Below are 22,720 nucleotides of genomic sequence, written 5' to 3'. Positions count from 1 at the left end.
CCAAAAGAAACAACAACAACAACAAAATATATATATATAACTTTACTTTCAAAAAATGTATTTAGGTGCATATGTGTTGTCTGGGTACCTGGTGCCTGAGTGAGCACATGTGTCTGCATCTCCCCTCCTGAGAGGTCTACTTTTATACTTTAACTCTGGGACTTGCAGGGGGTTCTCTGTTTTTGGAGACGCCTACACTTTCCCTTGAGCACATTACTCTCTCTCTTATCCTCTCTTATCCTATCCCTCTCCTTCCTCAATACTTCCGAATAAAACACATACACACACACACACACTCACAAAGTACTTATTCCATTTTTGTAAAATGCAGTTGCCCTTTTTTCTTCTAGTTACCAAGTCTGCCGATGAGAAGGGGTCAAAATCAAAAGAAAGCAGCTTTGAAAAAGGTACTTTGATATAGTAATATAATTTAGTTCATTGTTAGTATCTTTGTAAATGGATTAGATATATAAGATGAAAAGTAGATTTTTCTTTAAGAGCTGTGATTAATAAGTCATGTGGGGGCCTGGAGAGCTTTAGTTATTTTGTATATAACAATTTCTCATTTCTTCTCTAGTTATGTAAGTCTTAGGCATTATATGAAAAAGTAAATGACCTATATTCATTATTTTATTATTTATTTAATTACCATATATACTTGAGTATAAGCCAACCCCCATAGTTTTACCCTAAAAACTGGGAAAACTTTGTGACTCGAGTGGAAAGTGCAGCAGCCACTGGTAAATTTCAAAAATAAAAAATATGTACCCAAAATAATTACAATAATTGAGGAATCAGTAGGTTAAATATTTTTCAATATTTATTGCTAAAGAAAAACTGTAAACTAGTAACAATAATTTGAAAACTTTAAATAAAGTGTAGAAAAACCATAGCTTTACAGGTGAAATCAAACTAAATTACAAAGGTTAAAATCCTTCAAAACTGGATTCCTCCTCCTCTTCATCTGTATGTCCAAACAGAGCTTCAGCTGTATCTGATGTGAGGGTATCAGCATAGACATTGGCATCATCACTGAGTTCGAAGGTATCATCACTGCTGTCGGTCTCATACAAAGCGTAGAATATTGTGCGTTACGTAGTTCAGTGGCATACAGTTCATTCAGTTCAGCCACCTGTCTCTTCAGCTCAGCCACGGTGTGGACTGAGCTGAAGCACCGCCCCTCCAGCAGATGACAGAAGACTACTAGAGTCTACATGCATTTGATTCGGTGCGCACGCACTGAATCAAATAACCTACAGGGCCCAAGTATAAGCCAAGTTCGGGTTTTTTGTCACAAATTTTGTGCTTGGCTTATACTCGAGTATATATGGTACTTTAAATTATAAAAATTTAAATTATAAATTTAATAAAATTTTATAAAATTATAAAAAATTTAAATTATAAAATTATAAATTATAAAAGTTATCTTATGGGGCCAAAGCAATAGTACAGCAGGTAGGGTCATTTTCTTGTATGCAGCGAATCCTGATTCAATCTCTGTCAACTGATGAAGTCCCTGATATCCAACAGTTGTGACATCTGAGTGCAAAGCAGGAGGTAACTTTGAGCACAGCCTGATGTGGCCCCCAAATACTTTTTTGAAAAGTGAGCTTGTAAAATAAATTCAAGCAGTAGACACGTCCTAATACCATTAACAATTCTGTCTTGAATTAAATGTGAAACCATTTTTCTCTATACCCATTTTTGGTTTTCTTTTCTATATACACATAGACATCCCTATAAAAATAAACAAAAACTTTTTATAATCTCCTAAAGTTGAACCGAGATGATCTAGCATATTCGAACAGACCCATTACTATTAGGAAATTAAAATGTTAGCCAAAAGTCTTCCCATAAACAAACTCCCAGGCATACAATGATTCACTAGTGAATTCTTTCAAACCTTTCAAGAGGACCTTCTGCCTATACTTTTCAGGTTTTTCCAGAAATTGAAGAAACAGAAACACTACCAAATAGTTTTTATGAAGCTAACATCACCCTGACATCAAAAGCAGACAGAGATGCCACCAAAAAAAGTGACAGACCAATATCCCTAATGAACACAGATGCAAAGATCCTCAATAAAATCCTGACAAATAGGTTCCAATGCCTCTTCAAGAAAGGCATACACGATGACCAAGTAGGATTTATTCTGGAGATGCAATGGTGGTTCAACATACACAAGTCGATCAATGTATTACACTGCATTAACAAAAGGAAAATTCAAAATGTTTTGATCATATCAGTGGAAGCAGAGAAAGCATTTAATAAGGTCTATCACCCACTCATGATAAAACCCTCAACAAAATAGGAATGGGAGAAAGTTATCTCAATAGAGTCAAGGCCATTTACCACAAGTTCATGGCAAATATTATACTCAATGAAGAAAAAGTGATAGCCTTTTCCCTAATATCTAGCACAAGACAAGGCTGTCCCCTCTCATCACTCCTATTCAACATAGTACTAGAAGTACTTGCTATAGCAATTAGGCAAGAAATAGATACCAAGGGTATCCAGATAGGAAAGTCAAGCTCTCTCGGTTTGTAGATTACATGATACTATACTTCAAAAATCCTAAAGACGACCAAAAGCTCTTAGAAACAATAGGTTCATATAGCAAAGTGGCAGGTTACAAAATTAACACACAAATAACAATGGTCTTACATGCAAATAATGATAGAGAAGAAATAGATAAATAAAATATCCCATTCACAACAGCACCACAACATTTTGAATACCTTGGAGTCAACTAGAGAAGTGAGGGACCTAAACAAAGAAAACTATAAAACATTGCTTCAGGATGTAAAAGAGGACACAAGTAAATGGACATATATACGCTGTTCATGGATTGGGAGCATTAAAATCATTAAAATGGTGATACTCCACAAAGAATTATACAGATTTAATGCAATACCTCTAAAGAAACAGTGGTGCATCCACACAATGAAATACTACCTACGCAGTTGTTAGGAAAGAAATTAAGTCACTAAATTTGCCCATATATGGATGGATATGGAGACTATTATGTTGAGTGAAATAAGTCAGAGGGAGAGATAAACACAGAATACTCATTCATCTGTGGGATTTAAGATAAATAAAGGACAGTATAGTAATAATGCCCAGAGACAATAAAGATGAGGCCCAGAAGGACCAGCCCATGATATGAAGCTTACCACAATGAGTGTTAAGTACAGTTAGAGAAATAACTAACAGCTACCATGACAATGACACAGATAAATACAATGCCTGTCTCAAAGACAGGCAGGAGATGTGGTAGGAGGGAAATGGGGGACAATTGGTGGTGGGAAAGTTGCACCAGTGTAAGAGGTGTACATTTTATTGCTGAAGCCCAATTATGAACATGTATGTAACCATAGTGCTTAAATAAAAAATATTAAAAATAAAATTTAAAAAATTAGTTAAATATGTCCTGCATAAAAAATAAAATAAATATGCCTTCACCCTCACTCTTGGTATTTATCTTCTCCAGTCTCCATTCTTTATTTCTTTTTTTTTTCCGGACTAGTCTTTGTTCTTTAATAGTAAAAGTTTTAGAGGTCAGAGAATTAGTATAGCAACTAATATGTTTGTCTTTCACATGGGCACACTAGGTATCATATATGATTATTCAAACTCTGTCAGGAGTTATCCCTGAGAACAAAGTAAGCTGTGAGCATCACTGGGTATAGCCCACATCCAAAAATAAAGTAAAAATTTTAATTCAATATAATGGAGCATTTTCTGAGATCTAATGGGTAAATAAAATAAAAGGCAAATTCATATTTCTCTGTTTTAAAAAAGTAGAATATTTTATCTCAATAATAATCAGATATCTTGACGATATTCTTCTATAAGATTTTTGAAGTTGGATAAAAATATATGCTGTTCATTATAAAATGGTTTTATTCCCCTTATTCAGGCAAAGAAAAAGTTGATATTCAAGAATATCTAAGTCAATGGCAAAATGAGCTTTCAAAAAAAGAAGAAAATATTAAAGATTTACCAAGAATGAATCAGGTATAGTATTTTTAAGTTTAAGAAATCTAGATTCTTGTTTACTTTTTGGGTCATATAAGCAGTGCTCAAGCTACTTTTGGCTCAGTGCTCAGAGGTCATTCTTGGTGGTATGTAATGTCCCATAGATACCAATATCAAACTTGAGCCACCTATATGCAAAGTATGCACTCCAGCCCACTGAGGTATCTCACCTGCCCCAAAATTCTATATTGTTATATTGCAAAATGGTTAGAAGTATGTGTAATCTTGGGGCCTAAGCAGTGGCGCAAGCCTTGCACATGCTAGACTAGGATGGACCGCGGTTTGATTCCCCCAGCATCCCGTATGGTCCCCCAAGCCAGGAGCAATTTCTGAGCGCATAGCCAGGAGTAGTTTTCTGAGCACAGTTTTCTGAGCACATAGCCAGGAGTAGGGGACATCAAGAAGAATTTGTCATAGTTATTGCATTAAGATTAGTTAATAAATAGGTGTATTGCATGTAGGGAAGTACAGAACTTTGTCTACTTAAAAGTACCATGTAATTTGAAGGAGTGCTGGCAGGTAAGCTGTCCAGGAATTATTATATATATGTAATTATTATATGTGTAATGTACTGCTATTAGGTAACAGATAAGAAGAAATCTTACATGGTACTTTTGTTCATGGTTCATACCCATCTTTCTAGGACCAAGATTTCTTTGGGGACTAATAAGCTGTTCCTGTTATTTGTGCTGAAGTTTATATGGTCTAAATTCTATACATTCACAATCACTTTTGAATTTTCTTTATATTTTCTAAATCTCATGTCAAACATATTATTTCCAACTTGTGTCTTACAGTCACAATTTATTCAGTTTTCAAAGACTCTATTTAACTTATTTCATGGGGACCCTGAAGAAGAGTCTTTATATCAAGCCGTTGCTGTTGTAACCAACCTTTTGCTCAGGATGGAAGAAGTTGGAAGAAAGCTACATAGCACTCTACCAGCAGCTGAAGGGTTCTGTGAGAAAGTTTGCACTTCTGGAGGATCTGGTCAGAGTGAAACAAAAAATTTAGAGAAAGAATCTTCCTCTCTCAAGGAAGAACCTGAATGGTCATTTGCATTTGAACAAATTATTGCTTCTTTGTTGAATGAGCCCACACTGGTGAGATTTTTTGAGAAGCCCATTGATGTAAAAGCCAAACTAGAAAATGCAAAAAGCTCTCTGTTAAGCTTTAGAGTAAAAGTATAAGTTTCTTAACATGAATTGCCTACCATATTTCTAAGATACCTGAGAGTAGGGGTTCAAAGATTTATCTTGAAACAACATATTTGAAAGGTTTTTTGTAAATGTATTTGAAAGCACAACCGATTCCTTCATGGTGAACTCTAATTCATATATTCTCCCATGCAAATATACTTTTTTATATTTCACATATATCAGGGAAATAGGCTAAATATTACCACCACTGGTCACCACGATATTACTTTTAAAACTTACTATTGTGTGCTTTCCTTTACTTATGAGTTGCTTATGATTTTGAAAATCAGTTATTGTATTTAAGTATCATTAATGCTAATGTGCCATCTAGATAAGTCTTATTTACCAATTGTCTCAGTCCTATTACAATGGTTTAGAAAACCAAGTTCTTAGTATAGCCTTAATTATCTACAAAATTACCATATGGAAGCTTCCTTTTCAAGTTACTTAGTAATAATAATACTGAGTTTTAAAGTTATTATCACTCAGCCTTTGAATAATAAAAGTTATTAGTAAAGTCTGGGTTCTTATCTAAATGATTCAGAACCTGATGATTCCTATTATTAATCAAAAGTCAGGAGTTCAAAATTGTGGGCTGATTGAAGGAGAAGTGATATTGAATTTAGATTTACTCTGGATAAAGCCAGCCTTTTCAAACAGGATAAGATATGTTTCAATTAACTGTATGGGTCTTTTATAGACTAGTAAATTAGTTGCAATTCTGAGCATTGCCACTTGTGACATTTGTCTCAGAATAGCTTGTAGCAGACTTGATTCTAGCTTTATATTTTGGATATTTTTCACTAGTCAGGTAAAAGTTATAATAGATATATACTTAACTGGCAGGGGAGATACCATGATCATGAAGGGGGTTTTCCCAGGGTGAGGTTTATCCATTACACTCCGGATGTGCTGACCCCTGAGATTTTCCAAAATGTGGGAAATTTGACTATAATTTGTGGAGGCAGGAGACTGCATTTGCACTCTCACCTGTAAAAAAGTTATATTAGATAGACTGAATTATTGTATTACCTAGCAGGCTCATGAAATTTGTTTTTGTATAATGATTATTAGGCTACCTGATTGCCAGTTACTAAAAAGCTTTGACTAACTCAGATATATAATTTTTATATACTTTGTGCAATTTACATTCCAGTATTTCAGTAAAAGTTCTTTTAGAGAGAATAGACTCTTTTTGGCACTTTAAAGAAGAAATTAAAAACCACTACAAACCAGACCTGTCCAATTTTCTGTTCTGTTTGTTAGTAGAAATTTAAACCAATTAGGAAATTGTAAGGAGATATTGTCCACTGGAGGTTTTTCCCTTCTGATCTGATTCTTAAGCAGTCTGGTGGTCCCCCTTTTTAGGGAGTCATATACTGATGACATGCTTAAGGTAGACACTCAATCTACATAGCTCATTATATGCTAGAACAAGTGGACTCAAGAGATCCTTGGCAACAGATTCCAAGTAATCCTAGCAGTTACAGGCATACATCACTGCACCCAAAGTTTGGAATTTTTTCTTATATGACTGATTTTAAGCCCATTGACTTTTCAGGCTACATGAAGATTACACAAGTTTGAGCTCTGGTACTAAATGGTGCCCTGAGCACCACCAGAAGTGGCTCTTGGATTTCCTGAGCACTATTTAAGAACTGCCTACAAAAGAAAGAAATGTCTTTTGACTTTTTCAATGTGATACAGCAAAAGGGTTCACATCTTTTAGGGTGACTCAAGAAATCTACCTTTCCTGGAAGGCCTTTGGAAGAATCTACTATGGGAAAGTCCTAATGTAGAACTTGCCTAATCTAGCATCACCATAGAATATGTTATTTTCAGAGACTCAAAAATGTTCAAGTTGAGGGCTAGAGAGATAGCACAGCAGTAAGATGTTTGCCTTGTACATGGCCAACCCAGGACAGACAGTGACTCGATTCCCAGCATCCCAGATGGTCCCCCGAGCCTGCCAGGGGCGATTTCTGAGCACAGAGACGGGAGTAATTCCTGAGCATCACCAGTTGTGGTTCAAAAACAAAAAAAATTTTTTCAAGTTGACTTAGAAAAAATTTAGAATATGGGCTGTATTTTTTAAGGAAAATTATCATTTAAAGAGACAGTAAATCAGCTTCTATACCTCTCTCAAAATATTTGCTAAAATATATCAAAATGTTATTTAATTAATAGTTTATATGTAAACTATCAATGAATACTAAGGCAATAATTATGAAATTACTATAATAGCTCTAGTGCAATACAAGATTCTATGCTAATAGAAAAAGACACTATTGTACAAACTTTGAATATTTTGTCAGTTGCATTTGACAGAAAAATTCTTAACTAATATGTAATAGGGTTTAATGTTGAGATATTAAAGTTTATAGTATCAGACTTTCACCTAGATTAAAGTTGAATACTTACTTTTAGTTGAAAAAATATTGTAAATGTAAATTAAAATAATTTATTTTCTGAAGCTTGCGTACAAGGCTCAGGGTCACAGGACTAACATATGCAATAGCCAGATGTGATTTCAAGCATCAGATTCTAACCCCCAAATACAACTAGTTATAACTGGATGTTTCTGAGCACTGCCATGATGATCCAGATAAGCCCAAACAGTACCACACTGCTGGGTCTTAAGCACTGGATCATCCTGCCTGATTGACCAATTGACACCAGAATTTCCCCTGCCCTCTTAGAGGAATCCATTTCTCCAAAGAACATTTATTTTCTGAGTCTATAGAAGAAATACTAAACAAGTAGTTTATATTTGTTTCCTATTTGTGTAAAGCAAAAGCAGTATATTATAACTTATATGTTAAATATGTAACAAAGTGACTTATTGTCCTTATGAAAATAAATGCTATAAGTCTATTAAATATTAAAAAATTTTAAAGTATTACTGTTATTTATTGCAGTGTATTTTAAATTTACTTAAGTCAATTAACATTTGAAGACTTCCAATATTAAGCTTCAGTTGCAGAGAATATAATTAATTCTAATTATTTTAGACAAGATAATAAATGATTTATTACTAGACAGGCAATTGCCTACAAAATTAACAAGAGGGTTGCTTCTAAATTAAGCTTTCAAGAATAATTTGTAATGCTACACTACTGAACCAGGTGACAAAGGGAATTTCTAATTCTTCTATTTTTAGGAAACTATTTTCTAGTGGCGGGATGGAAAGCCACCATTAGAGCTGATACTTTCAGAGCTATGATTTATGCTAGCAAAACTAATTTCAAGTATACTTCCTTTTGGCACCCATAAGCTAGTGAATGCCTTGCAGTAGAAATAACATCTTTACAACAATGTTGACTCTCAGAAATGACCAAAGCATACTCGGATTTTATACCTCCCTCACATTGAAACCTCTTAGTGGCTCTTTGAGTTCGACAGTTCAATGAAATCTGTTATTGGGTATGCTATGTATCTTTGTCTATTTAAATTAAGCTTGTTGTGTGAAAATTATCCAGGTAGTAAGTTTTCAAAACTTAAAATAACTCATTTCACATTATACTGCAACTTTTATTTGTCATCAAAACATCTTTTCCCCATCAAAGAAACATTAAACAATAGTTTTGAATTTTATTTATCTTCTTTTGCAAGTAATGTGCTTTCTTAATGTTTCCTTTCATTAATCTTTGTGGTAGTAGTGGTGCCAGGGATTGGCACTGAGCCATATGTGATCATAAGAGGAAATTTGGACCAGGACCTCACACAGAAGGCAGGAAGTCTACCACTGAGCCCCAGCCCCAGCCTCCTATCTGTCTGCTTATCAATTCTTGATATTATCAATGTTTTGCAGTTTTTTTAGCTTTGTAAAGAATCCTCTTAGTGATTAATGATTAAAATTTAATAATCAAATAATATACTCTTAATTCTTGTTCACCTTCTATGTAGGCTTAACAACCATGATAAATAAGAATAAAATAAATTACTCCCCATCTCCCATACACACATACATTTCAAATTTTTTATCTGTATTCAGATTTCTTTTATCTGTATTTATCTGTATATCTCTTATTTACTCAGGGGTACACTATGCAATCAGTTCTTCTTTGCTCATCCCTTTACTACTCTGATTAGAGAATAATTTTAGTTCTATCTACCAGTGAATCAACATGGCTACTTCAAATATTCAGACACTAAGAACTGACCACCCAGAGTGTTTGCAAATTTGCTGGTTCTATTACTTGTGGATTCAGGATAAAATTCTACCCTTTGATTCCATAAGTCCTGACTAGCCAGTGAATAGTAATTTTCTAAATATTAGTTATCAGAGAACTGTCTCAAGTGAGAGGGTACATGCCTTGCATATTCAAGCTCTGTATTAAATCTCTGACACCTCATGATCATAGTAGACACATCTTGTTGTGACCCTCATGGTTTTGAACCATCACGTGGAATATCCCAGAAAATAACTTTTTAAAATATCAATATTGTCAGAGGGAGAAGAAATACGTACTGGTCTCATGTATCTTTGATATATAAGGAAAATAAGGGACATGACAATATCAAATTAGGACAAACTTTTGGCCTTTTATTGCAGAAGTGGGGTTACCAGTTCTGGTAAGGAGTGTGGGGAGAGAGGGAAGATCCAGATTAGTGTGACACAAGGACATGGATCAAAGTTTTTGGACACTTTAATGGTGGTGGAGTGTGGTCATTTTGTTCATTAAAAGCATGAAAGTTAATAATGCATCCATGCAAAGTCATTTAATATATAATGTTTCCAGACAGATTTTCCCTACCACATTTTTCTCTTAAAAATATACAACCCCAAGGGGCCAGAGTGATAGCACAGTGGTGGGGTGTTTGCTGGGCACATGGCTGATCCAGGATGGACCTTGATTCTATCCCCAGAGTCCCATATGGTCCGCCAAGCCAGGAGCGATTTCTGAGTGGATAGCCAGGAGTAACCCCTGAGCTTCACTGGGTGTGGCCATAAAACCAAAAAAACAAACAAACAAACAACCTCAAGACTCAGTAGACCAAACCAATTAATTAGCCTTTTTTCTTGTCATATTTAGATAACCATATGTGTTTAGAAAAATAACCTGTAAGGCAGATATACTTTTAGCCACCTTTTATTAAATCAATAGATCACTTTTGTAAACAATGGGGAAACTGAAACAGCATCACTCCAACCCACTAAATACAAATAATGGGAAAACTATGGAGGAAAATGACAATTGGATATATAAAAAGAAACCTAGTCAAATTTACAGGCACACCAAAATGCCTGAGCCTTGTACATGAGAATCTAAAATTAACTATTTTTCAACATTAATTAGGAGACACTAGCCTGTGAAATTAAGCAATCTAGAGATGAACAACTCATCTAGAGATGAACCAACTCAAAGAACTCTTTCAGAAGATCAGAGAATCCATACAAATGGAATTGAAGGAACTAAAGAACATGTTAACAAGCCAGAATAGCAGAATTACAGAGATGGTGAACAGTATAGATGAACTTGAAGACAAATTACAAGCCAACATTGATAAAGAAGTCAAAGACAAAGGAAAAAAAAGGACAGAAGAAAATTTAAGGTATTTAATGAACAAACGAGAAATAATCTTCTAATTAAAGGAATAACAGGAGAGGAGGAAAAGGAAAGTGGAAGAACAAATAGCAAAGAACTTCCTCACTGTCTAGAAAGAAGCTGCTGTACAAATACAAGAAAGAAAGGTGCCAAAAAATAGACCCTGACAAAAACAAAACAAACAAAAAAAAACACAACGAAATGGACACTTTATTTTATTTACTTTTTTTTTATAAATTTTTATTTAAGCACCATGATTACAAGCATATTTTAGTTGGGTTTCAGTCTCCATTTCTCTTATTTCTTGAAGCAGGTCTTTTTAGTTTTCTTTGTATAGGTACTTCACATCTTTAGTTAGGTTGACCCCAAGATATTTGAGTTTGTGGGGCAGTAATGTGAATGGGATTGTTTTTTAATGTCTATTTATTCTCTCTCATTATTGGTGTATAAGAAGGCCATTGACTTTTTGCATGTTAATTTTGTAGCCTGCCCTTTGCTATATGAATCTATTGTTTCTGGAAGCTTTTGAGGTTTTCTAAATATAGTATCATGTCATCTGCAAAGAGTGAGAGCTTACCCTTGATATCTTTTTCTTGCCTAATCGCTATGGCAAAATCTATGATAAAAAGCAAAAACAAGTAATTAGGGGGAAATCATAGTGATACATGCCTACATAAGGAGAAAAGAGAAAGACAAAATCAACAACCTAAAGAAACACTTTAAATATCTGGAAAGCCAATAACAAAGGAACTTAACCAAAAGCAGAAGAAACAAAATAATAAAAAGCAAAGCAGAAATCTACAATACAGAAACAAAGAAAACAATATGAAAATTGAGGAAACCAGGAGCAGTTTTTTGAAAGAATAAACAAGATAGACAAACCATTGCAAGACTCACAAAGAAATAAATGGAGAATGCTCATATAAACCAGACCAGAAATGAAAGGGAAAAATTACAATAGAACCCCCAGAAATCAAATACATCCTGAGAGCTTACTATAAACAACTGTACTCTGTTATTATCTTTCTTCTAATTCTACAGAATGTAGAATAAATGGACAGATTTCTGAAAACATTTCCCAGAACTGAATGAGGAGGAAATAGAAAGCCTAAATAGGTAAATCAGCAATAGAAAAAATGAAACAGTAATTAAGGATCTCCTTAAGAATAAAAGTCCAAGGGCCAGCGAGATAGCACAGCAGTATGGTGTTTGCCTTGCATGCAGCCGATTCAGGAAGGATGGTGGTTAGAATCTCGGCATTCCATATGGTCCCCTGTGCCTACCAGGAGCAAGTTCTGAGCGCAGAGCCAGGAATAACCCTGAGTGTCGCTGGGTGTGACCCCCCCCAAAAAAAAATAAAAGTCCAGGACCAGATGTGTTAACAGCTTAGTTTTTCAAACATTCAGAATAGAGTTACTACCATTGCTCATTAGACTGTTCCAAAATATCAAAGAGATGAGAATATTTCCTAATATCTTCTATGAAATTGACATTATGCTCATTCCCAAAGTTGACAGAGTAACTTCAAAGAAAGAAAATTACAGTTACTGTTGAATTTTTTTGTTGTTGTTTTTTTTGGGGGGAGGGCAGGGTCACACCTGGAAGCGTTCAGGGGTTACTCCTGGCTCTACGCTCAGAAATCACTCCTTGTGGGCACAAGCAACCATATGGGATGCCTGGATTCGAACCACTGTCCTTCTGCATGCAAGGCAAATGCCCTACCTCCATGCTATCTCTCTGGCCCCTTACTGTTGAATTATGATGCACAAATCTTTAACAAAATCTTAGCAAACCAAATCTAACAACACATCAAAAAGATTCATCATGGCCAAGTGGGTTTCATCTCAGGGTAGCAAGGATGGTTCAATATACACAAATTAATCAATATCACTACAGAAAACGATAAAAATCATATAATCATATTGATTGATGCAAAGAAAGTATTTAACAATATCCAACACATATTCATGATTAAAACCCAAAGCAATATTGCTGTGGAAGTAACTTTCCTCAGAATAGTACCAACTATTTATAAAAAACCTAGAGCCAACATTATTCATAATAATGAATAAAAAACTGAGAGTATTCCACTAAGGTCTGGAACTAGGCAAGGATGACCATTGTCTCCACTGTTATTCCACATAATAATAGAAGTCCTAGCAATAGCAATCATGCAAGAGAAAGAACTCAAAGGAATCCAAATGGAAAAAGAGGAAGCCAAACTATTTCAGATGATATGATATACATCTAAGACCCTAAATTATCCACAAAAAAACTCCTGGATATAATAAACCATTACAAAAAGTGCCAGCTACAATGACAATACAAAAATACAGTTTTCTTCCTTTATACAAATAATGATTTATAGGAGAAAGAGAACAAAGAGTCTATTCCATTTAAAATTGTGTTCAAATGAATCAAGTACTTAGGAATTAACCTAACAATAAAGGTGAGAGATATATACCATGAAAACTTCACAACACTTAAGAAATAAATTGAAAAAGACTTAAGGAAATGGAAAAACATTCCATGTTCATAGATTGGAAGAATCAATATAATGAAAATGACCATCTTATCTACACTACTATATAGATTCAATGCAATCCTTATTAAAATTCAGATATCATTTTCAAGACCTTAGAACAATAAGTTATAAGGTTCATATAGAAATATGAAAGACCTAGGATAATCAAATGCATATTTAAAAACAAGAATCTGGGAGGCATTGCATTACTTAACTTGAAGCCCTACTACATAGACTCAGAGCTAATTTTGCTGACTGGCTTTTAGATGTAAATATGGCTGACAAGGAGAGAGGAAATTTGTCTTTACTAGCTTTTGGTGCTGGGATTTTTCTGAGCAAAAGATTTTGATTGAGGCCATATTTCAGCCTATAATTAAGGGATAAAGGGATATAATTAAGGGATAAATAGCCAAATAAATGAAGGAAATGTAATGTCAGTACCATGGCATGAATCTCAGAAATGTTGCCAATAATCCAAGTAGGAGCAAAAACATCTGTAACAGGCCTGCTGGACAAACATTTCTTGGGGGAATTATCAGTTCTTCACTCCAGAAAATTCTGGGGATACATCTGCTTACTAAATCCCTCCTTAATGGAGATGCCTATGTATGTGCCGACAAGGTCTTACCTAATAGAGATGGAAACACAAAATTTTTTATACTGCAGTGGGACCTTACACCCTAAACACTTAGCATAATGACTTGGCTTAGACTCTAGTTGATTGGACATTGACCTTTCACCCCTGAACCAAGGATACTACCTCCGGAAACAAACATGGTTTCCCACACCAGCACCAGGAACATAAATTCTACCGAGGAAGGCCCCACTATCGTCATGTCACTGACTTACTCCAAAGATAGTTTTTATATCACCCTGACAACTGGACAATAGCTTTTAGGGCAGGATTCTCTGCAATGCTAACTGATGGTGAGATGGAACCAGAAGACTCTGCACATCACCCAGTCTTCGACACAGGACCTATACAGAAACCAGGATCTATAACTAAAGATACATGACAGCACCAACTTTGAGACTGAAGAGCTGACCACTGAGAATGACTAGGAAGTTGGACTGGAGGCCATGAGTTGGTCTTATGCAAAGTACTTCAGGGGTAAGATCTTCCTGTTTTTTAGGCCAAAGGTCTTTCCAATTTCTTGCATATTTTGCTGTGCCTACATAAATGACAACTGCCACACACATATTTTTCTTTTTTTTAGTGTATCTCTCATCTAAAGAAAAAAAGGAAGCATACTAAACCTTCGGCTACGGTATTAACGACTTTATTGGTAATACAACAATTTTCACAAATATAAAACTGCTAATGAACTCTCCCATTCTTTTTACATTTTTTAATTCTCTAGTTTCTTTCTATTTCTTAATAACTTTGCCTTCTGTCATCCTGAAACCAATGTATTATGATCAGTTATGTCAAATATGTGATACATTTTCTTTAAATAAATTTTGAAAAATTTAAAAAAGGAGTCAATAACTTAAAATGGAATAAGATAGTCTCTTCAACAAATAGTGTTGGAATAATTGGATAGACATATGTTCTAAATTGAAGGTTAATTCACACCTTACATACAAGTCAATTCAAAGTGTATTAAAGACTTTGAAATTAGACCTGAATCCATAAATCTCATTGAGGAAAATAGGCAGAACACTTCAATACTTAGATCTGAAAGAAGTCTTTGATGATAAGATGAGAATGACAAGGACTATAGAATTAAATCTGAATAAATGGGACTGCATTCAAGCTAAAAAAAGTTTCTTTTTGGCAAAAGAAACACGAACTAAAATGAGAAGACAGCTAACTGCAGTCAACACATGAGATAATGGTTTCATATCTAGAATATACAATGTACTCACAAAGGTTAACTTTACAAAACCTAAAATCCCCATCAAAAATTGGGAGAGGAAATGACCAGACACCTCTCTTAGGAAGACCAAGTGGCACATGAAAAATGCACATCATCAATTATCATTAGGGAAATCAAATCAAGACAGCAATGAGATATACACCAGTGAGAAAGGCACATATCAAAAACACTGGGAACAATCTGTGTTGGTGGAGATGTGGTCATAAAGAAACCCTCATTCACTGTTGGTAGGAGTGCTGCTTGGTCCAACCTCTTTGGAAAACATTATGGAGGGTTCTCTGTAAACTAAAACTTTAGCGACTGTATGAGCCAGGAATCTCTCTCTTGGGCATCTATCCCCAAGACAGAAATATATTCGTCAAAAGGATATATGCACACAGTTATGTATTGCAACACTCAGTCCAATAGCTAAGAATTGGATCAACCTACATGTTTAACAAAAGATCACGAAAATGGGGCCGGGTAGGTGGCGCTGGAGGTAAGGTGTCTGCCTTGCAAGCGCTAGCCAAGGAAGGACCGCGGTTCGATCCCCCGGCGTCCCATATGGTCCTCCCAAGCCAGAGGCGATTTCTGAGCATAGAGCCAGGAGTAACCCCTGAGCGTCAAACGGGTGTGGCCCAAAAACCAAAAAAAAAAAAAAAAAAAAGATCACGAAAATGTGCTACATATGTACAATGGAATACTATACAGCTCTAAGAAATGATATAATCATCATATTCATTGTAACATGGATGGAAATGGAATATATTACGTTAAATGAAGTATGGCAGAAGATTATTTCACTTACATGTGATATTTTGAATAAATGCATGAAGAAATGCAATGGTTTAAATGGGATTTTTGAACACCCTTGGCCCAAGTATAGCAAGCATAAGGAAAGAAACTGAGTGGAGGAGGTGGACCATGTATATGAAAGGATAGAACCAAGCACAATTGGGCTCAGGTACATTGATAGTGTTAAAAAGGAAAGAGCTAAATATACAAACCAAAGCCACCAACAATGGAATCACAAGATTCAAACTTTAATACAGGCCACTGGTAAGCTGGGGTCCAGGGGTGGTGGTATGAAATGTACTTTGGGAACATTGGTAGAGGGAGTTTGACACTGATGGTGTGACTGGCCCTTATTCATTGTATATATGAAACCCAACTGTGAAGGACTTTGTAAATCACAATGGTTTCTATGAAATAAAATTCAAAGAAAAGAAAAGAATTTGAATTCCATATGACTCAGGTATTCCACTCCTAGGAATATACACTAGGAGCCAAAAAAATACAATGGATAAATAGCACTCCACATCTCTATGTTCATTGCAGCACTATTCACAATTACCCATTTCTGGAAGCATTCTAAGTGCCTGAGAGCATATAACTGGCTATCAAATCAGGGATACATCTACACGATGGAATACTATGCAGCTATTAGGAAAAATAAGTCATGATATTTACTCATATGTGGTTGATATGGAGACTATTATAGTGGGCAAAATGAGTCAGAAGTAGAGGTATAGAAATAAAATGATCTCACTCATTTGTGCAATCTATGAGAAAAATGAGAGTATGGTAATAATATCCAAGACAATAGAGATAAGGGCCAGGAACACCAGACCATGGTTAGGAATTTACTCACAATGAGTGGGAATGTGCAATTATGGTAGAGAAGTCACAACTATGACAATGATATTTGGGCAGTGTATTTGGACATGATCAATCTGTACAAGAATTGGGTGCTGAAAGTAAAGTAATAGGCATGAAATCCTCAGTAATAATAGTCAGACCACAGTGTCTAAAAGAAGAGAGGAAATGAGTGAGACAGAGACAAAGAGAGAGCAGAATACTGCTCTCTAGGCAGGCAGGTGGGAGGGCAGGAGGGAAACTGAGGACAATGGTGGTGGGAAATATGCACTGGTAAAGAATGTACATTGCATGACTGAAATTTAAATCACAAATAATTTTATATATTTAAAAAACAACTATAATGTACAACCTTGTATCCATGTATAAACATTTACAGAGTTTAAAGTAATTCATTAAAAATGTTATGTGGGGCTGGTGAGGTGGCACTAGAGGTAAGGTGTCTGCCTTGCAAGCTCTAGCCAAGGAAGGACCACAGTTCAATCCCCCAGCATCCCATATGGTCCCCCCAAGCCAGGGGCAATTTCTGAGCACTTAGCCAGGAGTAACTCCTGTGCATCAAACGGGTGTGGCCTGAAAAGAAAAACGTTATGTGATCAGTTAAAATATCCTGGTATCATATTTAACACTTTGTTATATGTTTTATACATTCATTTATCATATTTACACACATACACATATATATGTATATATACATATATATTGAGTTTAGGGCCACACCTGGAGGCACTCAGGGGTTACAACTGGCTTTGCACTAAGAAATTACTTCTGGGGCCGGGGAGATAGCATGGAGATAAGGCATTTGCCTTGCATGCAGAAGGTCGGTAGTTCGAATCCCGGCATCCCATATGGTCCCCCGAGCCTGCCAGGAGTGATTTCTGAGCATAGAGCCAGGAGTAATCCCTGAGCGCTGCCCGGTGTGACCCAAAAACAAAAAAAAAAAAAAAAACGAAAAAGAAAAGAAAGAGAGAAATAAAGAAAAAGAAAGAAAGAAAGAAAGAAAGAAGAAAGAAAGAAACAAACCAAGAAAGAAAGAAACACAGAAAGACAGACAGACAGAAAGAAAGAAAGAAAGAAAGAAAGAAAGACAGAAAGAAAGAAAGAGAAATTAAAAGAAAGAAAGAAAAAGAAAGAAAGAAAGAAAGAAAGAGAAAGAAAGAAAGAAAGAAAGAAAGAAAGAGAGAGAGAAATTAAAAGAAAGAAAGAAAAAGAAAGAGAGAGAAAGAAAGAAAGAGAGATAGAAAGAAAGAAGAAAGAAAGAAAGAAAGAAAGAAAGAAAGAAAGAAAGAAAGAAAGAAAGAAAGAAAGAAAGAAAGAAAGAAAGAAAGAAAGAAAGAAAGAAAGAAAGAAAGAAAGAAAGAAAGAAAGAAAGAAAGAAGGAAGGAAAAAAGAAAAGAAAAGAAAAGAAAAGAAAGAAAAGAAAAGAAAAGAAATTACTTCTGGAACGCTCAGGTCATTATAACAATATAAAATATTCCTTTCAGCTCACATGAGACAGAAGTATTTATTAGAGGCTGAATGTTACCCTGATGGTGAGTTACTTAGTAGAATAATGAATATGTGTTGTATTCAGGAAAATTGGCACTATTCTTTGTAATTTTTCTTCTTTCAAGAGGTAAGCTGTGGCTGAAAACTTACTTTTTTGTACTGCTTTCTCCACATTCTCTAGTTTCTCTTAACACACTATCTTCACTTTCAGTCATCTCAGAAATTTTTTTATTCTGCCTTTTGTTTCATCATTGGCAATAGTTCTTTAGCACTAATGTTTATTTTCTACATATTTCTGATTTTCCTTTCTTCTTTTGCTTGAGCTATAGTTTCATAAAACATAGTCTTTTCTATAGTCATAATCTAAAGACTGTGAATTAAGCTAAATATTATTATTTAATAAAAAGAATATGTGAATTCAGTTTTTATTAATTCATTGAGATTTTCTGTGTCCTTAACGTAACATCTATATTTGAGAATGTTTTATAATCACTTAAAATTTGGTATATTCTGAAGACCAGAGATTAATATAGGGGTTCAGGCACTTGCTTACATCTGACTGTCTCCATTTCTGATCTCTGGCACCACATATGGTTACCTCAAGCACCACCAGGAGTAATTCCTGAGCATAGAACCAGGAGCACAGTCCTGATCATAGCTGGGTGCGGCTCAAAAACAACAATTAAAGGAGTGAACATTCTGCTCTTTTGGGGTGAAATGTTCTATAAATGTCATATAGGAACTTTGCTTCCTTGGAAGAAATCTGTCTGACAGACTCCTACATTTATTATGATGCTGTTAATAGCTCCCTTTAGGAGCTAATATTTGTTTTATGTATAAATATATGTCGTGTAGTTAATTATGGAAGGTGCACATATATCTTCGTAGATATTTCTATTGTATTGATTTTGTTTCCTATGTATAAAAAGACATTTTTGCTGCAAATCTATTTTATCTGATAAGAGTATAGCAGTTCCAATCATTTTTATTGGTTTAGAATATCAATTCCAATTTCTTTAAGTCTTACTTTGGTTTTATAGTTTAAATTAATCTCTTTTGTGTGGAGATGTGAGGTTGGCCCACTCCTGGTGGTTTACAGGGCTTACTGTGTGATTTGTATTCAGGGATCACTCCTCATGGGGCTCTGTGGATAATAGCCAGTGCCATGGTTTGAACCTGGGTCCACTGTGTGCAAGGCAAGAACCTTATCCACTGTATTAGCTCACCTGCCCTTTAAACAAGTCTCTTAGGAAATACATCATTGGATTTTATCATTTAACCCACCTAGTTACTCTATATCTTTTGATTTTAATTACTGGCATTTTCATTCTATATGTGCTTCTATGTTCAATTTTTCACAGGTTTTCTTTTCTCTTTATTTACATTAAAGATCTACCATTGAAAAATTGTTTCACTTTTTATTTTCTATGAAAATCATGATTTCTTCCTCTTATTTGAGAGTCTTCTTGATTATTGTATATTTTGCAATCAGTTTTTATCATTGGCCTTTTTAATGCCATTTTATTCTCTCCTATTCTGCATTTTCTGCTGTGAATTCTGATAAAAGTCAGATGGCATTACCTTATAATTTTATTGTTTTTATCCCTAGTCACATTCTATGTTATTTTTTTCCCTCAGCCTCTCCATTGTTTTGCTAATATGTGCCTTTGTGTCAGTCTCTTTGCATTTAAATAATCAGGTGCTGTTTTATCATCATGTTCTCTATTTTCTTTCCCAGGTTTTTATTTTTTTGTTAGATTTCTGCTATTAATTATTTGAATAAGCTCTCAGTTCCCTCACTCTCTATCTCTCTCTTCCCCTATGAAGATACTCATTATGCTAATGTTGTCTTTCCTAATGGAGCTGAATAATTCTCATAAAGTTTCTTCATGATTTTACATCTCAAGTCTCTCTAAATCCACCTAATTTATTTGTGTATTTTGCTAAATTTAACCTGTTCCTTCCTTTAGTCTACTGTATTTCAAGAGTTTCTTGAGGACTCTTGATCTCATTTATTGGTCTCTTTACATCCCTGTCTCTACCATTTTCTATTAAAAGCTTCAGTTTTTGTTTCTATTGGCTAAGTTTATTTATGGGCTCATTTGTTTGTTTTCAGACTTATGCTGCATCTGTGTTGAGTTTTTATAGGAGTTCTCAGAGCTCTTGTACCTGTTCTGAGTTTGCTTCTACGTCTTTCAGTTTTCTTATTAAAGCAATTTTGAACTATTAGGTGTTATACTCTCCTCCATGACATTTTCAGTGAGGGAGGTCTTGGACCATACAGCCAGCTGGGATATGCTTGAACACAAGGTTTTGAGAATACAGTGCTGCTCAGCCTCTGTGGTACTGGGGGTTACTGACATCACCCCAATGTACTCAGGGGCTCTTAGGTACATATCTGAAGATGCTGGGGAAACTCCACATTGTACCCAGAAATATGTGGGAGGCTATGTGGTGCTCGGAATCAACTAAGTGGAGGACACATGCAAGGCATGTTCCTTAACTCAGCCCTCTTCCATGATTTTGAGGTTGGATTCTGGAAAGTTGTTCTTTGCTTGTGATGTTCTATACCTTTAAAGCAGAAAACTAGCATGTGCTTAATTATTTTGTCTACCTCTGTTCTATTTTATTTATGATGTCTGTATGAGAATATCTGAAAGAGAAATGAACTTTTCCAGTTCATCCAGCAGGTGGCAGTATTGGTATATTTTATTTGATTCGGGTGGGTGGGTATGGCTATGTTCTCTACCTTCTGGAGTTACTAAGGATTGTATTTGTGATTCTTATGTTAGCAGATTATGGAGAGGTAAAGGAAGGAATCAACTGCTGTTGGGAACATAATACAAAGGGGGTTGGTTTCTGTTTATAATCCCAAGATGAAATTGGATCTGAGATTTAGCAGTCTGCTCTCATTTGCTTGAGTGACTTAGTATCAGTCCCAGGGAGGGAGGAGGGAGCTTATCCTAGGTGTCATCTTTGGTTTTGTTTTTTGTTTTTTTGTTTTTTTTTTTTGCTTTGTGTGTGTGTGTGTGTGTGTGTGTGTGTGTGTTGGTTTTTTTTTGGGGGGGGGGTTGGGTCACACCTGGCAGCGCTCAGCGGTTACTCCTGGGTCTATGCTCAGTAATTGGCCCTGGCAGGCTCGTGGGACCATATGGGATGCCGGGATTCAAACCACTGTCTTTCTGCATGCAAGGTAAACATCTTACCTCCATGCTATCTCTCCAGCCCCTCATCTTTGTTATCGTCTTACTCAAATACTCAAATCCTGACCTGAATTGGACACTTCCGCATATCTGTTCAAGATCTTTCTCCTTCTACCCTCTGTCAGAGAGATTCACAGATGTGTTGTAAATCTCCTTCATACCCTTCCCCTTCACAACAAATTTGTGTTTATTTCAGATATATAAAGGGGCTGTAGGACTTCTTCAGTGTCCTGAGCTTTGGGTTAATTGTTAGTTGATCTTCCTAGGAACAAAACGTCTTGGTTCCCTTTAGCGTTTAGCTAGTATTGTTGAAATGACTAGAAGTCACACATCTGGTTGTGATGTCTGCGCAGTTAGATGTAGTGCTCACTGAAGATTACATACTTAAGTTCTGGCCCTTGCCCATGTGCTTACAGTGGGTCACACTCATTACTAATGTACAATCTCATTGACCTTTCCAGGTTTTGCATTTCTGACCATTGTACTTACACATTTTCAGTTGTGAAAGTTCATGGACCTTGTACCATTTACTTGCTTTGCTTCCACACACCGTTGTGGTGCCAGGGGTCACAAAAGGTAGAGTTTTCATGATCATGATGAGCTTATGTGTGTGTCACTGTTGCTTGAACTCATGCTGCACTTTTGCAAGGCAGGTACTTTTAGCCACTGTGTCAGCTTCCAACCCTCTCATTTTTTAAAATAATGTCTTTATTTAAGAACCATGATTGTAGTTGGGTTTCAGTCATAAAAAGAACACTCCCTTTCACCCATACAACCTTCTCACCACCAATGCTCCCCATCTTCCTCCTCCCCCACCCCTAGACTGTATTCGAGACAGGCATTCTAATTCTCTCACTCATTAACATTGTCATAGTAGTTGTTAGTGTAGTTATTTCTCTAATGTACCCACTACAGTTTGTGGTGAGCTTCATATTGTGAGCGGGTGCTTCTGGTTCTCATCTCTATTGTCTCTAGGCATTATTACAATAATGTCTTTTATTTTTCTTAAAACCCATAGATGAGTGAGACTATTCTGTGTCTATCTCTCTTCCTCTGACTTACTTTACTCAGCATAATAGTTTCCATGTCCATCCATGTATAGGAAAATTTCATGACTTCATCTCTCCTGATGGCTGCATAATATTCCATTTTGTATATGTACCACAGTTTCTTTAGCCATTCGTCTGTTGAAGGGCATCTGGGT

The 22,720-nt window shown here is 35.6% G+C and overlaps 2 protein-coding genes and 1 non-coding gene across 3 annotated transcripts in view; 2 read left to right on the top strand and 1 right to left on the bottom strand.

The window, feature by feature from the left end:
- The window catches only part of TBC1D8B (TBC1 domain family member 8B), a 103,853-nt gene extending 98,537 nt beyond the window's left edge, over positions 1-5,316 (top strand). The window contains exons 19-21 of the mRNA XM_049766722.1: positions 351-407; positions 3,920-4,017; positions 4,836-5,316. Coding sequence (XP_049622679.1) covers positions 351-407; positions 3,920-4,017; positions 4,836-5,228 — 548 coding nt within the window. The 3' untranslated portion in view covers positions 5,229-5,316. The remainder of the gene's footprint in view (positions 1-350; positions 408-3,919; positions 4,018-4,835) is intronic.
- VAMP7 (vesicle associated membrane protein 7) overlaps positions 1-22,720 on the bottom strand; it is a 1,102,798-nt gene that overhangs the window by 612,996 nt on the left and 467,082 nt on the right. The gene's annotated exons all lie outside the window — the stretch shown is intronic.
- On the top strand, positions 6,069-6,228 carry LOC125999972 (U1 spliceosomal RNA). The gene has a single exon (XR_007492391.1). It is a non-coding gene; the product is annotated as a U1 spliceosomal RNA (small nuclear RNA).

Source organism: Suncus etruscus, chromosome X (genome assembly GCF_024139225.1).
Source record: "Suncus etruscus isolate mSunEtr1 chromosome X, mSunEtr1.pri.cur, whole genome shotgun sequence".
Taxonomy (NCBI): domain Eukaryota; kingdom Metazoa; phylum Chordata; class Mammalia; order Eulipotyphla; family Soricidae; genus Suncus; species Suncus etruscus.
Note: the sequence above shows the minus strand (reverse complement) of the source record. Positions and strands in the feature narration are given on the sequence as shown.